Consider the following 18,646-nt stretch of genomic DNA (forward strand, 5'->3'; position numbering starts at 1 on the left):
GGGGACAAGGCACGTTCCACTTCCTGAATAGCACTTCTTGGCAGTTGCCAGGTGGCTGCTGCACTTGGACAAGGGAGCTGGGAGCAAAGGGAGTACATGGAGGTCCCACGTTTCAATGGCCGTATCTCCTGCTGGGCTGATGAACCCTGCGCTGACCCTGCTGCCATGCAGGAGACACGAGCAGCACCTTCGCTAAGGCTAAGACAAGTTACAACAATGCCAAGAACCAGAAAAAAAAAAACAGGAAAAAAACCCAACCTTGCATAAATGTATAAACAAGTGTTTCTTCAAAAATGACAGCTTCTGAAGTCCCATGTCATTACTATTCCCCCATGATTTTCCTTTCTGTCTCCCACGTTACCAATGCAGCAGCTATGTAACTTTTGAAGAGCACCGACTGGCAGCATGAAAATGGCTGCAGTGATTGTATCGCAACACTTCACTGCTTCCCTGAGCTGCAGCTCCCTCCTCCACTGTTGGAAGTGAAGTACAATCAATGCTAATTAATTAAGGGCCAGAACCTGCCAACCATGGTCACACCGAGTTCAGTGCTGTTTCTTGAATATTCAGGGCTCACTCTCCATAAAAGCAAGGATCAGCCTCCAGCAACTCGGGTTGAAAACGACAGAAGCTCTCTTTGCAAACTGGGAGGGATGGATGGACAAGTCCGTCTCAGGGCTGAGAGCTGGAAGAGTCACCTGCACAGGGACAGAATCAGTACGCTGCTGCTGTAAGTGCTATTGACATGATGGGGGGGGGGGGGGGGGCAGTAAGGCAGCTTGCAGGCATCCCTAAAGGCTCTCTGCCAACAAGAACCATGGAGTTGGCAGAGCTATTACACGCAGCCAAGGCCAACAGGAGGATGCTTGTGATGGGCCCAGCACAAGAGCACAGGCAACATCTAAGACTAAGGAGGAGCAACACCCTTTCTCTTAGCACCCAAAGGGCTGTACCCTGTGATGCTGGGAGAGAGCAAGGCAAGGGCTGGTTGTTACTGGGCAAAGCTGGGGAGGCTCCTCAGGGGCAAAGGAGGCAGAGAAGAGTCCCAGTAAAGTGAATGGACTTCCAGGTGGAGCACCAGTGGGAATGGTGCTGCAGCTCACTAGGAAGTGAGCCTGTGGCCATTGGCAAAGGCCACGGTTCCTCCCCTGCCAAGGGGCTTGTGTGATGCTCTAAGAGCTAGGAGGCACCACGGGGGACCCAAGCTCCTGAGCTGCCCTTCTCCTGTGCCGCACAGCAGGGATCCTCACCCAAAGGAAAAAAAAAGAGACAAACACAAGGCCTTGTGCTTCCCACTATAAAGTAAAACTAATTTTCAAGTCTGCTAAGCACAGGAAATTGGATGTGATCACCAGGCAGGTGCCTTGCTGCATCCCAGGTAATGCTAACATCCCCTCCCAACAGCAGGAGTACTGCAGGGCTCAGCAGCCCCATCCCACTCCTGAGCAACATCACTGGACTTTCATGCTTTGCTCCAGGCCTTTCCAGTTGTCCCAGCAGCTGGCACAGGTTGTGGCAGGTCTCCAGATATTCAGTTATGGCCAGAAATGGAGGCTTCCCATAAGAAATTGCAGGGAGAGGAGTGGACAGACATTAGCTTTCTGGATTTAATGTACTCTGTCTCCCGTGTGCCTCAGTTTCTCACTTGCACAGCGCGTTGTCGGCTGGAGTAACCACACTGCAGCGTGGGCAAGCCACAGACGCAGCAGAGTCCGACCTGCCAGGGCTTGTGGCTTGGCTGGAGTCAGAGGCTCTCTGTGACTCATCCTACAGAATCTCAAGTTCACGGCTACGGCTGGAGACTCCCCTCGGGAGCACCCCAGGCTTGGCTTACTATCTCTCTGGGAGCCAGTTTGCACATAAACAATGCAGATGGTGAGCAGAGCTCACCTGAGCTCCAAGAGCCTGCTTGGAGAAGATCTGTGCTTGGGCAGACGCATGGACGTGGGGCTACCAGGACAAGCCCCCAGCAGTGGACCCCTGTGCATATGGTCTGCACGATGCAGGTTTGCACCAGCCGCTGCTTCTGGCAGCCTGCCTTCCTGCCATTCACAACAGGATGGGACCCCGATCCCCCTCCATAGCTGTGTTACCTCTGTAATGTATGCTCAGCAACTTCCCTGGCTTTATTTCAGTTTGGACCCTGGTGGCAGCAGGCATGGTCCCCTGCGAGCAGCACAGACTGGCAGAGTACAGGGGGGACCTCTCTCCAGAGAGCAGAAGTGCACTTCAGCATAGCAAAAAGCCTATTCCACACCAGCTCTCTGCCAGCAGAGCTGTGTTATCCGGCAGCACGCCCGACGCCTGGACATCAGAAATACATGCACACACATGCACACCTCATTACACCTTAGCAAATTCAGCAGGAATCAAGCAAGACACACTACATGCTGCAGCTCTGCTTTAGCTTGTGCATCCCAGTCAGCTCCTCAGTGTGATGGCTCTCTTCTGCCTACAAAGCACACAGCTCTTGGCTGGCAGAAGTCCTCCAGGCTTCCAGCCTTGCAGGTCAATGTTTTTCATGATCAGCTCTGCAGATCTCAGGCTGCTTTGCAACACTCCAGAATAGATAACGAAGAAGAGCCTGGCTACTGGCAGGTGGCTTAAGTCTGCTAACACAGATCTGCACTGGGGGAAACACCTCAGACTTTGCAAGCTAAAGAAGCTAGAAAAGTCAAGTATGTTGAACCTGGGATGAAGGGTGGTGCACGGCTCTGCCAGCCATGTGCACCCTGCAGCAACGTTCTGCCTTTTCCACAGGGAGTTTTGCAGGTGGATGTATCAGGGATGAAGGTGCATGCAACTGTGCAAGAAACAGTTTTTAGCCCCTTCTCCTTGTCTCTTGAGTGGAGGTGAAGGCTTTTTTATTTCCATGCTGTGAATCACATACACAAAGCTGCTTCCTCAACACCAGCCTCCCCAGTATGGCTCTAAGAAAAGGAAGGCAAGTGCAATGAGGCTCCAGACTCCTCAGCTTCAATTAACATCTGGTGGCAGCTAAGCCTAAATAACAATCTTTCCCAGCAAATCCTACACCAAGAGATCAATGGTCCATACGCTGGACTAATACCCCCGTAACCCCTCCTGCCTCCATCACCGTCGATTGCTTTGCAGTTTCACTTCACTTCTCCACCTGATTGGCCTTCGTGGAGCACTCATTACAAGGTGACATGCATCGCTTTTCCCCTCTGTAACGAGCCTGCCACAGCCCCTCCTCAATCCTTCTTCTCCTTTTCCTTTTAATATGCCACAATTATATTGGCTTCTCTGCATGGATCCACTCCATTTAGTGCTGCCCAAGACTGCTTATCCTGAAAGATGCTCTTTTCATCCACAGGACAGACAGCACATCTTGCAAGTAATTCTTCTGTTTATTTGTTACACTCCAGCATCTCCCACCCAGATTAGGAATCTGGGTATTAGGTATTTCACTTTGCACAGAAACACAGTGTTTGCCCACTGAAATTAAACCCCCCAAAGACTTTGATAATAAAAGTTTGTGCACGTCGTGTCCCAGTATCTGCTCCCCTGAGCATGCTTCATGGTTCCTTTGCTCTGTTTCCACCCTAGAAAAATCCGCTCCCCGGGAAGCAGAGATAATGGTGTTTAGACTCAGTGTCTTGCTCTGGCTGTGCTCCCACTATCCAGGGCTCTGCTTGCTCACAGACATGTCACAGGTGGTCTAAAGACGGCAGCAAGTGACTCACTCCACGCTCAACACTACTGATGGATGTGCAGGACCTGAACATCTCAGCCCCAGCCCTGCCTGCCCTTTTGGTCCCGGCGTCTGTCTCACACAACTCTTCTGACACGCTCCAGGGATGATTTGTAGCACCCTCTGCTAAGGTCGTGGGCTCCTGCAAGCAGTGCCCAGAGCTGCCCCCAGAGCTGCAGCACTTTGCTCTTTCAGCCTGACCGGAGATTGGCTTTGCAGTCCCAGGGCAGCCTATGATCCAGGACTTCAGACACTGGAAACCCTTCAAAGGAGATAAATAATGAGTGGCACCTTCAGTCCAAGTTCAGTTGAACACATGTCTCTGAACAGGCTGGCAGGGACCAGGCTGCTTTGGAAATGTGAGATGGCTGGGTCCCTGGGATGGCCACATGTGACTTCCAAGGCAAGACCTTTCTGAGCTTTTGGAGGCTAATTGAAGCCAAACCCCTGAAGCACTAAAGGTTTCCACTCCAACTGTCACTGTTTTATGAGATCTTCCATTTCTGGAAGCCTTTGAGAATGTAAAAGCAGGCATAAAAAAAACAACAGGCGTAACCCATGGATGAGGATTGCTTCCTCCCTCGCCAAAAGGAGCTCAGTGCTAGGACAGGACACGGCCCTTCTTCAGCAGCCAGAGCTCACACAAAGAGCAAAGCCCACAGCTATTCCCCACGTGCTGGGATATGCCTCAGCTCCCTGGGTCTGAAAATCTGTGCAAATGAGATTTTGGCTTCCACCAGCATTTGGGGGCTCCCAGCTGCTATGGTAATGCCTCGATTTACAACTGAGCGTCAGCAGAGGAAGCAATACTCCTGCTCCACACAGTGGGATGATGCCATCCTGAGAGGGAAATGACCTTTATCCAAACCCTTCCTTCCAGCCTTTCCCCAAAGAGCAGGGCTCGTCCAGCAGTGGGTTTCAGCAAGGATTTGTTGGCAAGGACCCAGCTGGCTTACGCAGATGCTCCATGAACCGAGTGCTGCTCCTCGTCCCACGCTGTCCCCTCTGCACATCCAGGTGTGCCTCCTGCCTCCTCCCTGTGGGTTTTGGCAGCTTTGCCCACGTCAGCAGTAACTCCCAGGGCTTCATCCTGGGCTGAACACTCTCCAACCAAAGCTCCTCTGGGTGTCTGGGTGGACTACAAACCCCATTCCTCCTCCTTCATTGCTTTTCGTTACGTTTAATGAAGTCTAAGAGACTAGTGAGACATGGTTTTCCTTGCTACTGGCAGAACTAATGAATCCTGGCAGACTGCGATCCTCCCGGTGGTTTCTTCTTCTTACCACAGACGTGAACTAATTTCACCAGTTTTGTGGGATCACATGCTTGTCCAAAACCTGCCAGATCCACACTCCTTATTCTTTTACAGCTTTGTGATCTGCTTCAATACATAGGACCTGCAACTGATGGAAGGGTTCATATTTTTGTTAGCATCACAGATATTGCCAACTAGATTTCCTTCCAAGCTCTCAGATGGCTCATGTGGGCCTGAGGACAGAACCCCATTTTACTCCAGAACATCATCTCCACTTCAAATAACTTCTAACATTCCCAGAAGGGGTAAATTCAGTGCAAGTGCTTCCAGACAGACTTGTATAGCAAAAGCAGGCAGATTCTTTGCAATATCCTTTGCATGTCTCCAAATTTTAGTAACTTGCAAAGAGCAGTTCAAAGCCCTGGAGCCACCAAGCTGTGCTCCCTCTCACCTAAGTGCCAGTCCCTCTATTTTTCTTCCTGTTCTTCTCCTCTGTCTCCCACCTGCACTTTAAGACCATCTCTTCTCATACATCCGAGAGCACTTGGCACAATGGGACATCAATCTCACACTGACCTGTGGCTATTTTCCAAGCACAGACCCTAGGCGAGAGCCGTGAGCCCTCCACTCCCTGTCTGACAGGCATGAGCCATGCTCCCACAGCATGCCCCAGCAAGACAGCCCACCCTGCTCCATGCACCAGCAGCTTTCTGTGGTATGAATTTAACAGACCCTACATGGACATCAAACCTCTTGATTTCCCACCTTCCAGGCAGAAGAAGCGAGCCTAGGATGTGCGGGGCTATCCTGCACCACTGGCTGGACCCCCAGGGGATACTCTGCTCTGGGACCTGCGGGGTGATGAGGCAGCGGGCAAGGAAACACAGGCACTAAAAATAGGCTGTTTGCGGTAGGGGCTGACCACATTTATTAGTAAGCCTATGCTCCAGCTGACCACAAGGTCAGCCTTTGAGAGCTTGGCCATAATTCACTCTGTGTCTGGGCAGGAAATCTACTTGAGCTCAGAGGCATGTCCAGTAATAGAAAAAGATGTTCCAGGCTATTTCTGCTGTTTTCTTTTACTTTGCAGACAGAGAACCTTTTGGGAGGTGCATCTTGTGCTGGAGTGTCCTGGTTTCAGCTGGAATAGAATTAATTGTCTTCCTAGTAGCTGGTATAGTGCTGTTTTGGGTTCAGTATGAGAAGAATGTTGGTAACACACTGATGTTTTCAGTTGTTGCTAAGTAATGCTTAGACTAAGTCAAGGATTTTTCAGCTTCTCATGCCCAGCCAGCAAGAAGGCTGGAGGGGCACAAGAAGTTGGGAGGGGACACAGCCAGGGCAGCTCATCCAAAATGGCCAACGGGGTATTTCATACCATGTGATGCCATGTCTAGCACAGAAACTGGGGGGAGTTGGCCTGGGGGGCAGATCACTGCTCAGGAACTAACTGGGTTTTGGTCAGCAGGTGGTGAGCAATTGCATTGTGCTTCACTTGTTTTGTATTTTCCACTCCTTTTATTATTATTAGTCATTATTAGTTTCTTCTTTCCTGTTCTATTAAACCGTTCTTATCTCAGCCCAGGAGTTTTACTTTTTTTTTCCCCTAATTCTCTCCCCCATCCCACTGGGTGGGGCAGGGAGTGAGTGACCAGCTGTGTGGTGCTTGGTTGCTAGCTGGTGTTAAACCATGACATGGAGTTAAAATAAAAAAAAAAAGGCCAGGTGCTCTGGGACAGACAGAGGGGTAGGAAGGAAAAGGGGGGTGGGATGTTTGTGCAGAAGTTTGTGCCTGTTTGAGTCTGAGGTTCTTCTTATCAGAGAGATTTACCTTCACCACACAGGGCAGGGAAGCAGGCAGGAAAGATCAGAGCAGCAAGGAGGACCTCACACCTTGATGGGCTCTTAAATGCCCTAGAAGCATGTAGCAGAGTTTAATGGGTTGCAGCTGGGGTGTCATTGCAGGTGGGGTGAGTTGTTGTTTCTGCTGCTTCCCTGCAGCTGTGAGCTGGCAGGGAATATGGGGAGGCAATGGGGAAAACCATACAGTAATGAATGCCCAGGGATGGAGGTGATGGACCTTCCTCACAAAGGCATCAGAGGGCAATCTGAACTACAGCCAGGTTGTACCTCTGGCCAGCAGAGGTACCTACAGGATAGGCCAGCAGATTGGCCCCCAGCAGATGCAGCAATCCCACTGGGACGACGCTGGTCCCCAGTGGGCGGCCACGAGCTTGGGCTAGCTTAGCCTTGAGCAGCAATTAGCAAGGCAAAGGAGGCAAAGAGCAGATGCCTGCCCTTGAACAGCAGCCTTCAGAATGATTTAAGCAGGCTTCGACTCACGGAGAAGCTCGAGTCGTAATTGCTGCACATAAGCTGCCGGCACTGGAGCCTTCATGTGAGGGGTAACGTGTCCCCGGTGAGTCAGGCTGACTCACTCGCTGGGTACACGAGTTGCCTACAGAAGCGAGATGAATGTTGGGGGAGACCCAGAGGTACAGGCAGTGCTGCTCTGCCAGGGGTGCTGCCATCCAGGGGTGCCCTCACCTTCGGCAATGCCTTCCCCTGCTGTCCCAGTGCTTATGTCTTTCCCCTCTTGCAGCCCCAAGGCAGGAGCATCTCCTCATGACATGCCCTGGGACTGAGGTTTTCCAGGTACAGCCAGCTCCTTCAGCAATTATGGGAACACTACCATGAACTGAGCTCATTCAGCCTGAGGACAGGCTGAGCTAAGCCCCCCGACTTCGACTGCACTGAGCAAACCCTGATAACATCCTTCCAATGCTAAAACATGTCCTTTTACAGATCCAGCGCTATGCCTTGATTCTGGATCTCCAAGCTCTCCACAAAGCAAATCTGAAGAGCATTTTGGCTTTGAGAAGGCTTGCAAAGAGTGAGGGATGGTGGGGCAGGTAAAGGCTACCCCAAACCTTGCTTCCTAACTGGAGAGAGGTCCTGGACATGCTCTGAAATCAGATCACACGCTGAACAGGGCTGCAGTTTGGAGCGAGGCTGGTATTTCAGCCAGCTGGATAATGAGAGCATCCAGAGTTATAACAGGAAGGATTAAAAAATGGAATTGCTAATGGGGAATTAATTGTTAATGGGGAATCGTCATTGCAGGAGGGTGTTCCCAGCGTGGCCCTGCAGGGATCTGTTCTTGGCCAATTGCTAATCACTCGTCTTATCAATTATCTTGAAGGCAACATAAAACTGTTGCTGGCAAAGTTAGCCAGTGACACAAATGTATGTAATGGAAAGGACGAGTCCATTGCACGCAGAGCTCTGGAGCAGTTAATATACTAGCCTTCCCTCAGCTAGAGCATGTGTTTCAGGCAGCCAAACACAAATCCATTCATCTCCAGTGGAGGAATGTAGGTCAGACTCGCAGAAGGCAGGGCTGCATCCTGGGGAGGACGATGCTGATAAGGCCTTGGCAGGAGCCACCCAGAGATGAAGTGCCAGTGTGCTGTGATGAGAGCAAAACTTGGCCCGAGACGCAAGGAGGTGTCACGGGAGGTGGGAAGGTGCTTTGTAATGAGGAGACAGAGCTTTCTCCTGCACCAGCCCCAGCCTGAGCGTGAAACAAGGCTCTGCGGGAAGCACACACCATCTCCAGCCACCCAGTTGGCTACTCAGCACACACACAGGCACTCCCTTTGACCTTGCCTTCCCCAGCGAGTGCCTGCGCTCGGGCAATTACAGAAATTCCAAAACACTCTGTTGCACACGCATCTTGCCCTGGGGAACGGGTGGAAAAACAAACAACACATGACAGATGTTAGTCATGTCGCTTAATGCATGACTGAAGGGCACTCCAATAGCGTGCTGGGTGAGAGAGGAGAGGAGGGAAGAAGAGAAGAGAAGAGAAGAGAAGAGAAGAGAAGAGAAGAGAAGAGAAGAGAAGAGAAGAGAAGAGAAGAGAAGAGAGGAGAAGAGAAGAGAAGAGAAGAGAAGAGAAGAGAGGAGAAGAGAAGAGAAGAGAAAAGAAGAGAAGAGAAGAGAAGAGAAGAGAAGAGAAGAGAAGAGAAGAGAAGAGAAGGGAAGAATAGAACGTTCTGTATGTATATTTGGAGAGACTATTCCTGCACTGCTGTCATAGGTTGGATGCACACCACCCCTGCACACTCATGGGCAGAAGACCAAGCTTCCAGGCCCAGGTAGCTCATCACACCACTTCAATCCAGGCACCTTAACTGAACAGCATTTGCGCAACAATCAAAACCTACTCAGATGTCTACAAACAAACCACACGTTCCTGCATGAATCTACAAACCATCTCTTACACAGAAAACCCAGAGAATACCCCCAAAAGCAAAGCAACTAGTTTAACCGTGCCAGGCAGATGCCCTAGGGAGTTGCATGGGCTGATTGATGTGGGAGGAAGCAGAGTCCAAAAAGAGCTGGTTGCATCCCCGTCAGCCAACAAATGCCACACGGAAAACATTGGACAATGTGGGGAGGGGAGACAGGGAGATATCTACAGTTGGTTTCTATTCAAAAAGCCAATTTGCATGGCTTTGCTGTGCATTTTGAAGGCTGTTTACCGGCCCAGGCTTTGTCTTAGCTGAAATGTGGGCAGCATTTCTAACGAGGCGCATGCAAACTGGAGCTCCCGGGAGGCTTTGCAGCAGAACCGATTGCAAAAGATTAGTGCCAGGGCTTAAGAGAGCAAGAGAGAAGGGAAAGTAATGAAACAAAATCTCTTTCTTTTCCTCGGTTGAGGAATGATGGGGGCTAATTGCTTGTTGCTGGTGAGAGAGGAGATAGCAGCTTCTGCGCCCATCAATAAATTAACCCCAGCATGTGGCATGTGAAATGCATTCATTTCCAGAGATGCTTATCTCTTTGTCTCCTCTCCTGGGTGAAAACATAATTATTGTTTAAACATGAGTTAATTCAGCAAGGTGAGGATCAATAAAGCAGAATTACTCCTCTCTTAAAAGCAGAGAAATCTCAATCTGAGACAGACGTGGACATAACTCTGGGAGAGCTGACAGATGGGGAAGATGTTTTGGTCGTGGCAGGAGCCTAGGGAAGCAGTGCTCCCTCTTTCCAGGACTGCTGTATCTCTTGGGTCCACTGGGAACAGCTAAGTCCAGCCATGGGCAGTCACAGCAATGAATAGAAAGAGCTGAAATCACCCATGCATGTATATTTTATGGCCTGACACACAGTTGGGCATCTCCACCATGTACACACTTCCCAGGTAAGGAGCTTTAGCAAAGCCCCAGGGCTTATGCTGTGGCCTCTCTCCTTCCTTTGAGGGTGCCCAAGCCCTGCTAGGGAGAGGGTCTCTGCACTGCAGGGACCCCCGCCAGCACTGCTCTCACACGATGGAGCCCTGGCTAACCAAAGGTGCAAGTGTCGCAGCAGGTAGCATCGCTTCTGCGCTCTGCTGAGCTTTCCCCATCACCTTCTTCTACTCTGACATAAATCGGCAGAAACCACTGCCTGGAGAAGGAAACACACGAAGGAAAACTGAGCTACCCACAATAACGGTGAGGGCACTGGGCTCTCCTGTACAGTCTTAGCCAGTTCTGCCTCCTCTCTCCCCTCCCATTTCTTCTTGCAGCTCCTGTCCATCCCTCTGTGCTGGCTGGGAGCTGTGCTGGTGGGAACAGCCCTATGGCTGACCAGGGCAATGCCTGTCTCTGGAGGCAGGCCGCCCCCATCCGGCAGCCCCATCTGAAGGTGGTTTACTTCTGGTGCTTACCCATGCACCAGGGGGACATCCCTGGACCACCTGCCCAGTGAGTTCAGCAGGAGGGCCAAACATCACCTTATGCCAACCTATTCTGGCAGCTAAGCCCTGCAAGCCTCAACTCTTTTTCCCCCACCTCCAATTTTACTCAGTGCCTCACCTTTTCCTTTGCTAAATTCAGGAGCACTGAGCTGGCTGTTCAAAATGACCCTGTGCCGGCTGCCCCAGCTGGGCTGGGGAAGGGTGTGAGTTCAGTGCAGCGGCAGTGAGCAGCAGCAATCCCACCCACGCTGAGCACGCTGTCGGAGCCTGCCAGAGCCACCCAGCGTGAGGGGCTGAGAGGCATGGGGTGACTGGTTCAGCAGCAGTAGGATTAGCCATGAGCGCACCGTGCAACTCCCACCCGACAGCAGCGCTGGTGGCTCCAGCGGCACCCGTGGTCCCAACCCTGCTGCCCCAAAACACACAGAACCAAAGACCTCATAGTGGATGTGGGCTGGGAGCAATCCCTGTTCGATGGCTTGAGCTATTCTAGGGGTAAAGACACAACTTGAGAAATCAGGGATGTTTCTCCTGGGGGGTGGCATCCCCCACCCGCAGCCAGGCATTCTGCTCTATCCACATGCCTCCTGGTCAGGGTGACACAAGGGGATGTGCTATGGCAGAGTGCCTCATGAACACCCTCTTTTGCTGCCCTTCTGCCCTTCCCTGCAGCAGGACACCCAAACCCCAATGCCCAAGCCAGCGCATTAGTGCAACCCTGCAAGCATCCCCCTGGGGCTGCCCTGAGCGATGGCCCTGGTCTCCCACCACACAGTGCCTACCCCCAAGGGTAGCTGGAAGCAGCAGTGCCCAGCAGGGTGGTGCAGGTGTAACTTTAGCAACCTGCCACAGATGCTAAGCAAGGGAGCTCTGACCAGTGGGAGGGAGGGAGGGTACCCAAACCTGCTGACCTCTGAGCCTCTCCACCCCACCTCACCGCCAACACTGGGGAGCATCCTGGGCTCCCGCATCCCAGACAAATGCACCCTCTGCCAGCTCCAAGGAGAAGGACCAAAGGTGAGCCGCAGAGGGGTTAATGCATGAACAGTCTCACCTCCACCGAGCCTGAGCTCCAGTAATCACCAGGGCGCACGTGAGAGCCAGAAGCGGTGGCCAGGCTCGGATGCATCGTGCTCGTGTTCACTTAACAGCTTGTCACATCCTCCTCACTCAAGTATTCAGTGCTAATGCATCTCTTAAAGTGCTTCATGAGCTATTAAAGACGAGCGTGCCTCAAGTGCATGATAAATGGACTCTATGCCAGCATCCTCCCCCCACTCCACCCAGTCCCTGCCACCAGTGGGATTAATCCATCCTCCCACCCCACTCCTGCTGTGTTTTTCCAGCCTGAGTACCTGGCTGGTGGGGGATGAGCCCCAGGGTTGGCTGGTGAGGGGAGGCTGCAGGGTGGCAGGGGTGAGCTCTGGGTGGGGAGGATGGAGCACACCCCTTGGGTCTCCAATGTGGGGCAGATCCTCCCCAACTTCACTTGCACGCGTACAGCCTCCCCAAGCCAGGCACGGTGAGGTGGGCAGCTCCAAAGTCCCTGCCCAGAACGTCACATCAGTGTTTCAGAGAGGTGCCCAGGAGGGACACATGGTGCCTCTGGGGAACAGATCGAGGACAGTCCTGGAAGTGCCCTACAAACCTTCCTCCAGCTCTTATACCCAGTTTTCCCCCCTCTCTCCTTGTTATGTCCCCCAGTGCAGAGTAGTCTCTCTGGCTCCTGCAGATGTGGAGAGCCCTGCCTCATGTCCCGCACCCCTTTCAGGCGCTTGTTGATGCCCTCAGGTCTCAGCAGCTCTGGTTTCAAGCTGTTGCCCCAGATACCTCCCTCCCAGGTGCAGCCAGGCAAGGGAAAGAGGAGGGACACAGGGACGGGGAGGCTATGCTGCCAAATCCCTGAATCCTGCTGGATCACAGAGCAGAAGGTGACAGTTGCAGCTCGCCTGGCCAGGGGCCTTACCCGGAGCCGTGCTCTCTGTGCCAGCGTGCTGCTGCCAGCAGCAAAATGCATGGCTCTGGCCAGTGCTGGCCAGCGTGTTTCTCTGTCTAGACAACACATTTCAAGTATGCATAATCCTGAAGTACCTGGCACTTCTGTGTTTTGTGCATCTCCCTGTCTGGGCTGCCATTCCCACAGCATGGAGGGAAGCAGCATGGTGCAACTAAAGGATGCTCTGGCAGCCTTGTCACTGGCTTCTTCAAGGCTTCCCAGGCAGCAGTCCTGCAAGCAGAGTGGGACCAAGGAGCATTGCTTCTCTGCAGAAAGCATCACACCACCACAAGGAGCACACAGCTCAGCACTCGAATGCTTTCAGCAGGCACCCTGGGAAGGTGCTAGGAACGCTCCTGCAACACCACCCAGCAAGCTCCCTCTGTGTCTGGAGAGTGGATGGGGACGTGCTGCCAAGCTCCAGCTGCTTCCTGTCCAAGCTGGCAGCTTCCAGCAATGTAAACCCACCCAGATGGATTTAGAGCAACTCAGTGGGGTACTCTGGCTGGGTTCCTTAATCCCACAGAGCCCATGGATGCACAGATGTCCTTACTGGAGTTAATCAGCAAAATTCCCCTCTATAATCCACCAAAAGCAACTACAGCCAGGCTGACTGCCAGGAAAGCCAGCGAATTTTGGAGGTCCATCATTTCGTCCCATTTTTGCAGGGCTGCCACAGGTGACCCCACAGTGGGACCCAACCATCCTCCACATAACCTTCCTGCTCCTGCCTAGACCCAATACCATGTGGGGTCCTCCAGCTCCAAATGCCACCAGTGACTCTAAAATGTCATCTCTCTCAAGCCGTCACTAAGGTAAGCCCTGAATCCTCTGCTAAACTGGAGAGTAGCGAGCTAGTGGTGGGTACCAATGTGTGGTGGCAATGGGGACAAAGTCACCCCAAGGAGGTGAGAGCAGGATGGGGCATCCGACACAGTCATCAGGTAGGGTGCCAGGGCTTGGGGCTGTCAGGCTGCTGCTTCTTCCCACCTGCTCATCCCTTCACGGGTGGGTTGCACAGGGCAACATGCAAAAAAGGGGGGGTGCAGAGGTGGGAAGAGGTGCCCTGGCTGTAGCGGCACCCTGGGACATGCAGGGATGTGGGCAGGGCGAGGGGAACCAGCGGGCACTGAGGGGGATGCAGGATGCCCAAACCCCACAGCAGTGGGCAGGAGGGGATGCGTGGGTCACGGAGAGGAGAAAAGTGACAACATCCAGAAACGTAATATCAGGCAAGCCAAGAGGGTGCACCTGGCTCGCCCCAGGAGAGAGGCCAGAGGAGCAGCATTCACATTTTTCAGGACCTCCAAGGTGGGAGAAGAGACTCACCCTGCTGGCTGTGTCTCTGGGCGTACACCACCACCACCACGGCGAGCACCATGCAGCAGGCTGACGGGACAGGGTTAGCCATCTGTGGAAGCAAACACAGGCAGGAGCAGTCAGGGTTTGCCCCCAGGAGACCTCACACGTGGCATGCCAAGAGCCAGTCCCTCCCAGGCAGCCGCAGGGCGTGATGGGACCACAAGGAGATGGCCACGGAGTGAGACTTCATCTCAGCCACAGGGGAACTCACTGTAAAATGAGGCACTTTCCTAGCATGTGCTTCATCACTCAATAGCCTGTGGCACTTTCCATGGGAGCTGCCAGCACAACCAGGTGCCCGCAGGTTACAATATGCCTTGCACAAATGCTGTATTTCCCTCGTCTCATTTTCAACATTTCCCTTAAGAAAGTCAAACCCTGGTGCTGGGCTCTCCTTGGCAGCTGCAGCATCACCCTAGGAGCACACACTGCCTGCAAGTGGGTTGCACAGGTATTTTGAAGAGATGGGAGCACACCCAGGCACTTCACAGCAGCAGCCGGTGTTTAGGATGTGCAAGATACAGATCCCAGCATGGGCAGCTGCTGCTCCGGTGTGGCCCCTTCTGCTGCTAGCACCAAGCACTGTCCTGTCTGCCAGCCCAGTGCAACAGCAGCAGTATTTCTGGGCATGCCAGGGACTGCGTAACCATCATCGGTGCCTTTGCAGTGACTTCGCATGCTGCCTCAGCCACCTGCCACCAACACCCCGCTGGGCCACAGTCAGCCCTGTCTCTCTGGGCTGGGAGAGGGGCAGAGGCTGCTCCGTCCCGGTGAGCCGTGCCGTGTCCCGGGGGATGCTGGTGTGCAGGGAGGTGTGGAAAAGGGGACGGCTAAGAAGGCAGCCAGGTGGAGGCATGCTGAGCTTTAGGGACAAGCAGGGAACATCCTCCCTGCATCAATGAGCCGCCCTGGGAGTGCCCAAACGGCAGCAACAACCACAAGGATGCCCTGCGCAGGCCTGTCACGCTTGGAGATGCCCGAACTCTCCTCTTCTTGCAGCCAGGGCTGGTAGAAAAGACTGGAGCCGGGAGGGAGCTGCTGGGGACAGCATCGGGGATGCCGGCCCACCCGCCAGGAGGTAAATAACACCATGCGTGAAAAGCAAATTACACCTTCAAAACCGTTTAAACCTCTCTAATCTCCAGCACCGTATCAGTAACGCGTGGAGGATTGCCTTTTAATCTAGAACATGAGTATGGGCTCGTTAGCCAGATGGCATCTATTTAAACCTAAATAAAGGGGGAGCTGTACTGGCCAGAGAAAAAAAACCCAGCAAAACATATTCCATTACCCAACACGGCTGTTGCAGGAGCCCAGATGGCCTTGGGTTCGCAGCAGGACATGAGCCTTTGCAGGGCTGGAGGGGAAGGCAAGAGCTGCTGGGAGCAGTTATCACGAGCAGATTTTGGGGTGGAGCTGGACCAGCACGGCCTCAAATGCCTCTCAGGGGAAGGGATGCTCAGGGAGATGGGGGGGTCTGAAAATGGGGAGCCTGAAGATGGGCAGAGAGGACCCACAGCCTCGCTGCTGAATTTGCAGTGCTGGGTTTGGGCTGGGAAGGCTGGCAGCGAGAGCCATCCCCAGCGCGCTGTGCCTGCATAGCACAGACATGCCAGCCCCAGACCTGGCTCCCAACGCAGCCCCGGCCCTCCCGGGTCACCTTGAGCAAATGGCATTCACTGCCTCCCCCATGCCTCAGTTTCCCTGCCTGTAAAACAGAGATAATGAAGGTGACCTTCCTTTGAAAGCTCTGGGCAAGGAGCGCTAAGTGCTAATTACAACATCGTTATCATTCACTCTGCTTCTTCTCTCCTGCTTCTCTTTTTCCCCCGTGCACACTCTCCGCTCTGCCTCCTCCATGTGTCCCCACTGTGCCGGCAATGTGGCCCCCCTGCTGCCACCCTGCCTCTGCGCTAGCTGCCATCGCAAGCGGCAGCTCGGGGAGTGGGGTGATGGCCGGGAGCCGAGGTAGGTGGCAATGCCATAACCCGGGGCAGTGCTGGCACGCGGGGCCCCAAGGAGCTCGGGAGGACCTGCCTGCAAACCAGGAGCTGACTCTCCCTATCGATGCCAAATTCATTTTCCACTGAATATTCCCTCCCTGCAACCCTGGAATTTGGTGGGTGGCACCAGGAATTGAAGCAGGCAAAGAGTTGCACCAGGGCCAGAGCCCCCCCCCCCGCCCCTGGACCACAGTCCAGGTACCCCCAGGTAGCGCAGCCATCCCATCTCCGGGGACAGTGGCAATGATGGGACGCAGGACAGGATCCCCTCTGACCCCCCTGCGATCACTCTGCTCTTTGAAAAGCATGAGATCTGCTCGCTGTAGCCTTCGGTTTGGCTTGCGCTTGTGTCAACATCATCACCAACCATCACGCTCTACCTCTTGCTCTGGCTGGGGAGCAAAGCCATCCACCCTCCCCTGCTGCTCCTCATCTTATCAGTTGTTAAAATAACTGCTGCTGCTCCTGCCCACATGTCTGGCAGCCTCACCCAAGGCTGGACCAGCATGGAGACAGGCACCACAGTTAGGTGGCAAGGGATGGTTTCTGTCCACAAGCACTCACAGTCTCAAGGGTGATGCTGTTTGGCTACAGGTCTAAAAAGAGAGAGAGGAGGGACCCAGCCGAGGTCCCTGGGGACTCTGTGGCATGGCCAGGACACAGGCAGAGGCTCCCAGTTGCAGGCACAGAGACTTCACTGCTCAGCTGCTTCCGCCCTGCAAAACCTTATTTCTTGTCAGAGATGAGCCCTGCCACCAGGCAGGAGCTGGAGTTATTTTAGTGCCAAAAATCTAGCCAGAAAACCAACCTTTTCTCACTCAAATTGCAATTTCGCATGCAGTATTTGCTTTGTTTGCCTGTTTTTCCCAAAGCCATGTTGATTTTTTTTCAAAGCACATAACAAAAGCTTCACAATTTCTGCAGATGCTTCTAAAGCAAATTTCCATTTGCTGTATTTGCTCATTTAATGGTTTTTCTACCAGAAGCCAGCACCCCAGCATGCAGGCACATGGGCCAGTGAGCAGCAGCTCCCCAGGTGTGCAGCTCCCTGGGCTGCATCCCTGTTCTGGCAGGGACCAGTAGAAAGGTGATAGTGGTGAACTGCATTTATTACACAGCAAATCCAGCAGTGGGAAACTCAGCCTTCTGCAGAAAAAGAGGTTGGAGAATATTTGCTTTTGACCCTGTAGTGAATCATCTCTTGGTGCCAGAGGGGAAAGAGGAGCCTGAGCAGGAGCGGAGGGAGGCAAGGGGGCACACGAGATGCAGTGGCCTGGTGGCTCTGGAGCTGGAGCCACCTCTGGCAGCCTTCCTTGCTGTCCCCCGCTTCTTTTTTTGGGAGAAACTAGTTGATCCTTCCCTGCCTTGTCCTCTGCACCAAGGGTAATGAGGACATCAGTCATGGTCACTCTTAGCAGAAGACAACTCAGCGTGGACGTGAATATGGTCCCCTCCAGCAGCTCTTGGTCTAAACCAAATGCATTTCCAGTCACGCTTTCGCTGAGCTGGATCAGGCTATGCAGAAGGGGGTTGTGGCCAGACCTACATGAAGACAAGTCCAGAAGCTGCCCCTGCAAGCAGGTTTGAAGGGGCACAGTGATGTGACTACTGTGGTGTGATGGGGTGAGGACAGTCCCAAGGTGGGCAGCAAGAGAGAAGGGGATTGTGTATCCAGACAAAAAGTAGGGTGCCACCATCTGCTGAACAGTCCCAGCGTCCTCTTCTGAGCAGGCAGAAGGAGGAATCTCTCCAGCTCTCCCTTAGAAGGATCCCCAAAGCCTTGGGGATGCTCACTTGGGGTACCAACTGGCAGCTGGAAACAGCAACTCCAGGGCAGGACTATCCCTGGCTGGTGAGGGACACGGGCTGCACCCCAGCTTTCCCCCACAACTCTCACCTGCCACAGCCCCCTCACAGAAATTATAAATAAGTAAGACCTCATTCTGGAAGTGAGTGGCTCACACACACAAAAAGTGGTAGTTTCAAAACCTACTGTCTCCACGACAAAGTCTTCTGTTGGGCAATTCCCCACCAGGTATTGTTACAGGGTCTGGCTCTGAAGTGATGAGCCAGGGGAGAAAAAAGCTCTGTTAAGTCGTTTCCTTCCCACATGCCCCCCCTGCAGCCTTCCCTAGAGCCTTCCAAAAGAGCTCAGCAGTGCCTGTACTCCAGGCGCCCACTGTAGACACTATGGTGTGCCTGTACTGCAGACAGCAACTGTAGATACTTTGGTACAATCTCTACTGCAGACAGTGACTGTAGACGCCATGGTACGCCTGTACTGCAGACACCGACTGTAGCTGCTACACTATGCCTGTACTGCAGGCACCGATTGCAAATGCTCTGGTGTGCCTGTACTGCAGACACCAACTGTAGGTGCTATGATACACCTGTACTGCACACACTGACTGCAGACACTACAGCACACCCATACTGCAGATGCCAACTGCAGACACTACAGGACACCTGTACAGCAGATACTGATTGTTGACCTTGCAGCACACCTGTACTGCAGATGCTGACTGTAGATGGTACCATACACCTGTACCGCAGATGCTGACCACAGACA

At 53.2% G+C, this 18,646-nt stretch overlaps 1 protein-coding gene across 5 annotated transcripts in view; it reads right to left on the minus strand.

Moving 5' to 3' along the window:
- The window catches only part of CNTFR (ciliary neurotrophic factor receptor), a 212,790-nt gene that overhangs the window by 75,580 nt on the left and 118,564 nt on the right, over positions 1 to 18,646 (minus strand). For all 5 annotated transcript variants that reach the window (XM_049794489.1, XM_049794488.1, XM_049794487.1 and 2 more), the window contains one exon: positions 14,042 to 14,123. In XM_049794489.1, coding sequence (XP_049650446.1) covers positions 14,042 to 14,123 — 82 coding nt within the window. The remainder of the gene's footprint in view (positions 1 to 14,041; positions 14,124 to 18,646) is intronic.

This window comes from Accipiter gentilis, chromosome Z (assembly GCF_929443795.1).
Source record: "Accipiter gentilis chromosome Z, bAccGen1.1, whole genome shotgun sequence".
In the NCBI taxonomy this organism is placed as follows: Eukaryota; Metazoa; Chordata; class Aves; order Accipitriformes; family Accipitridae; genus Astur; species Astur gentilis.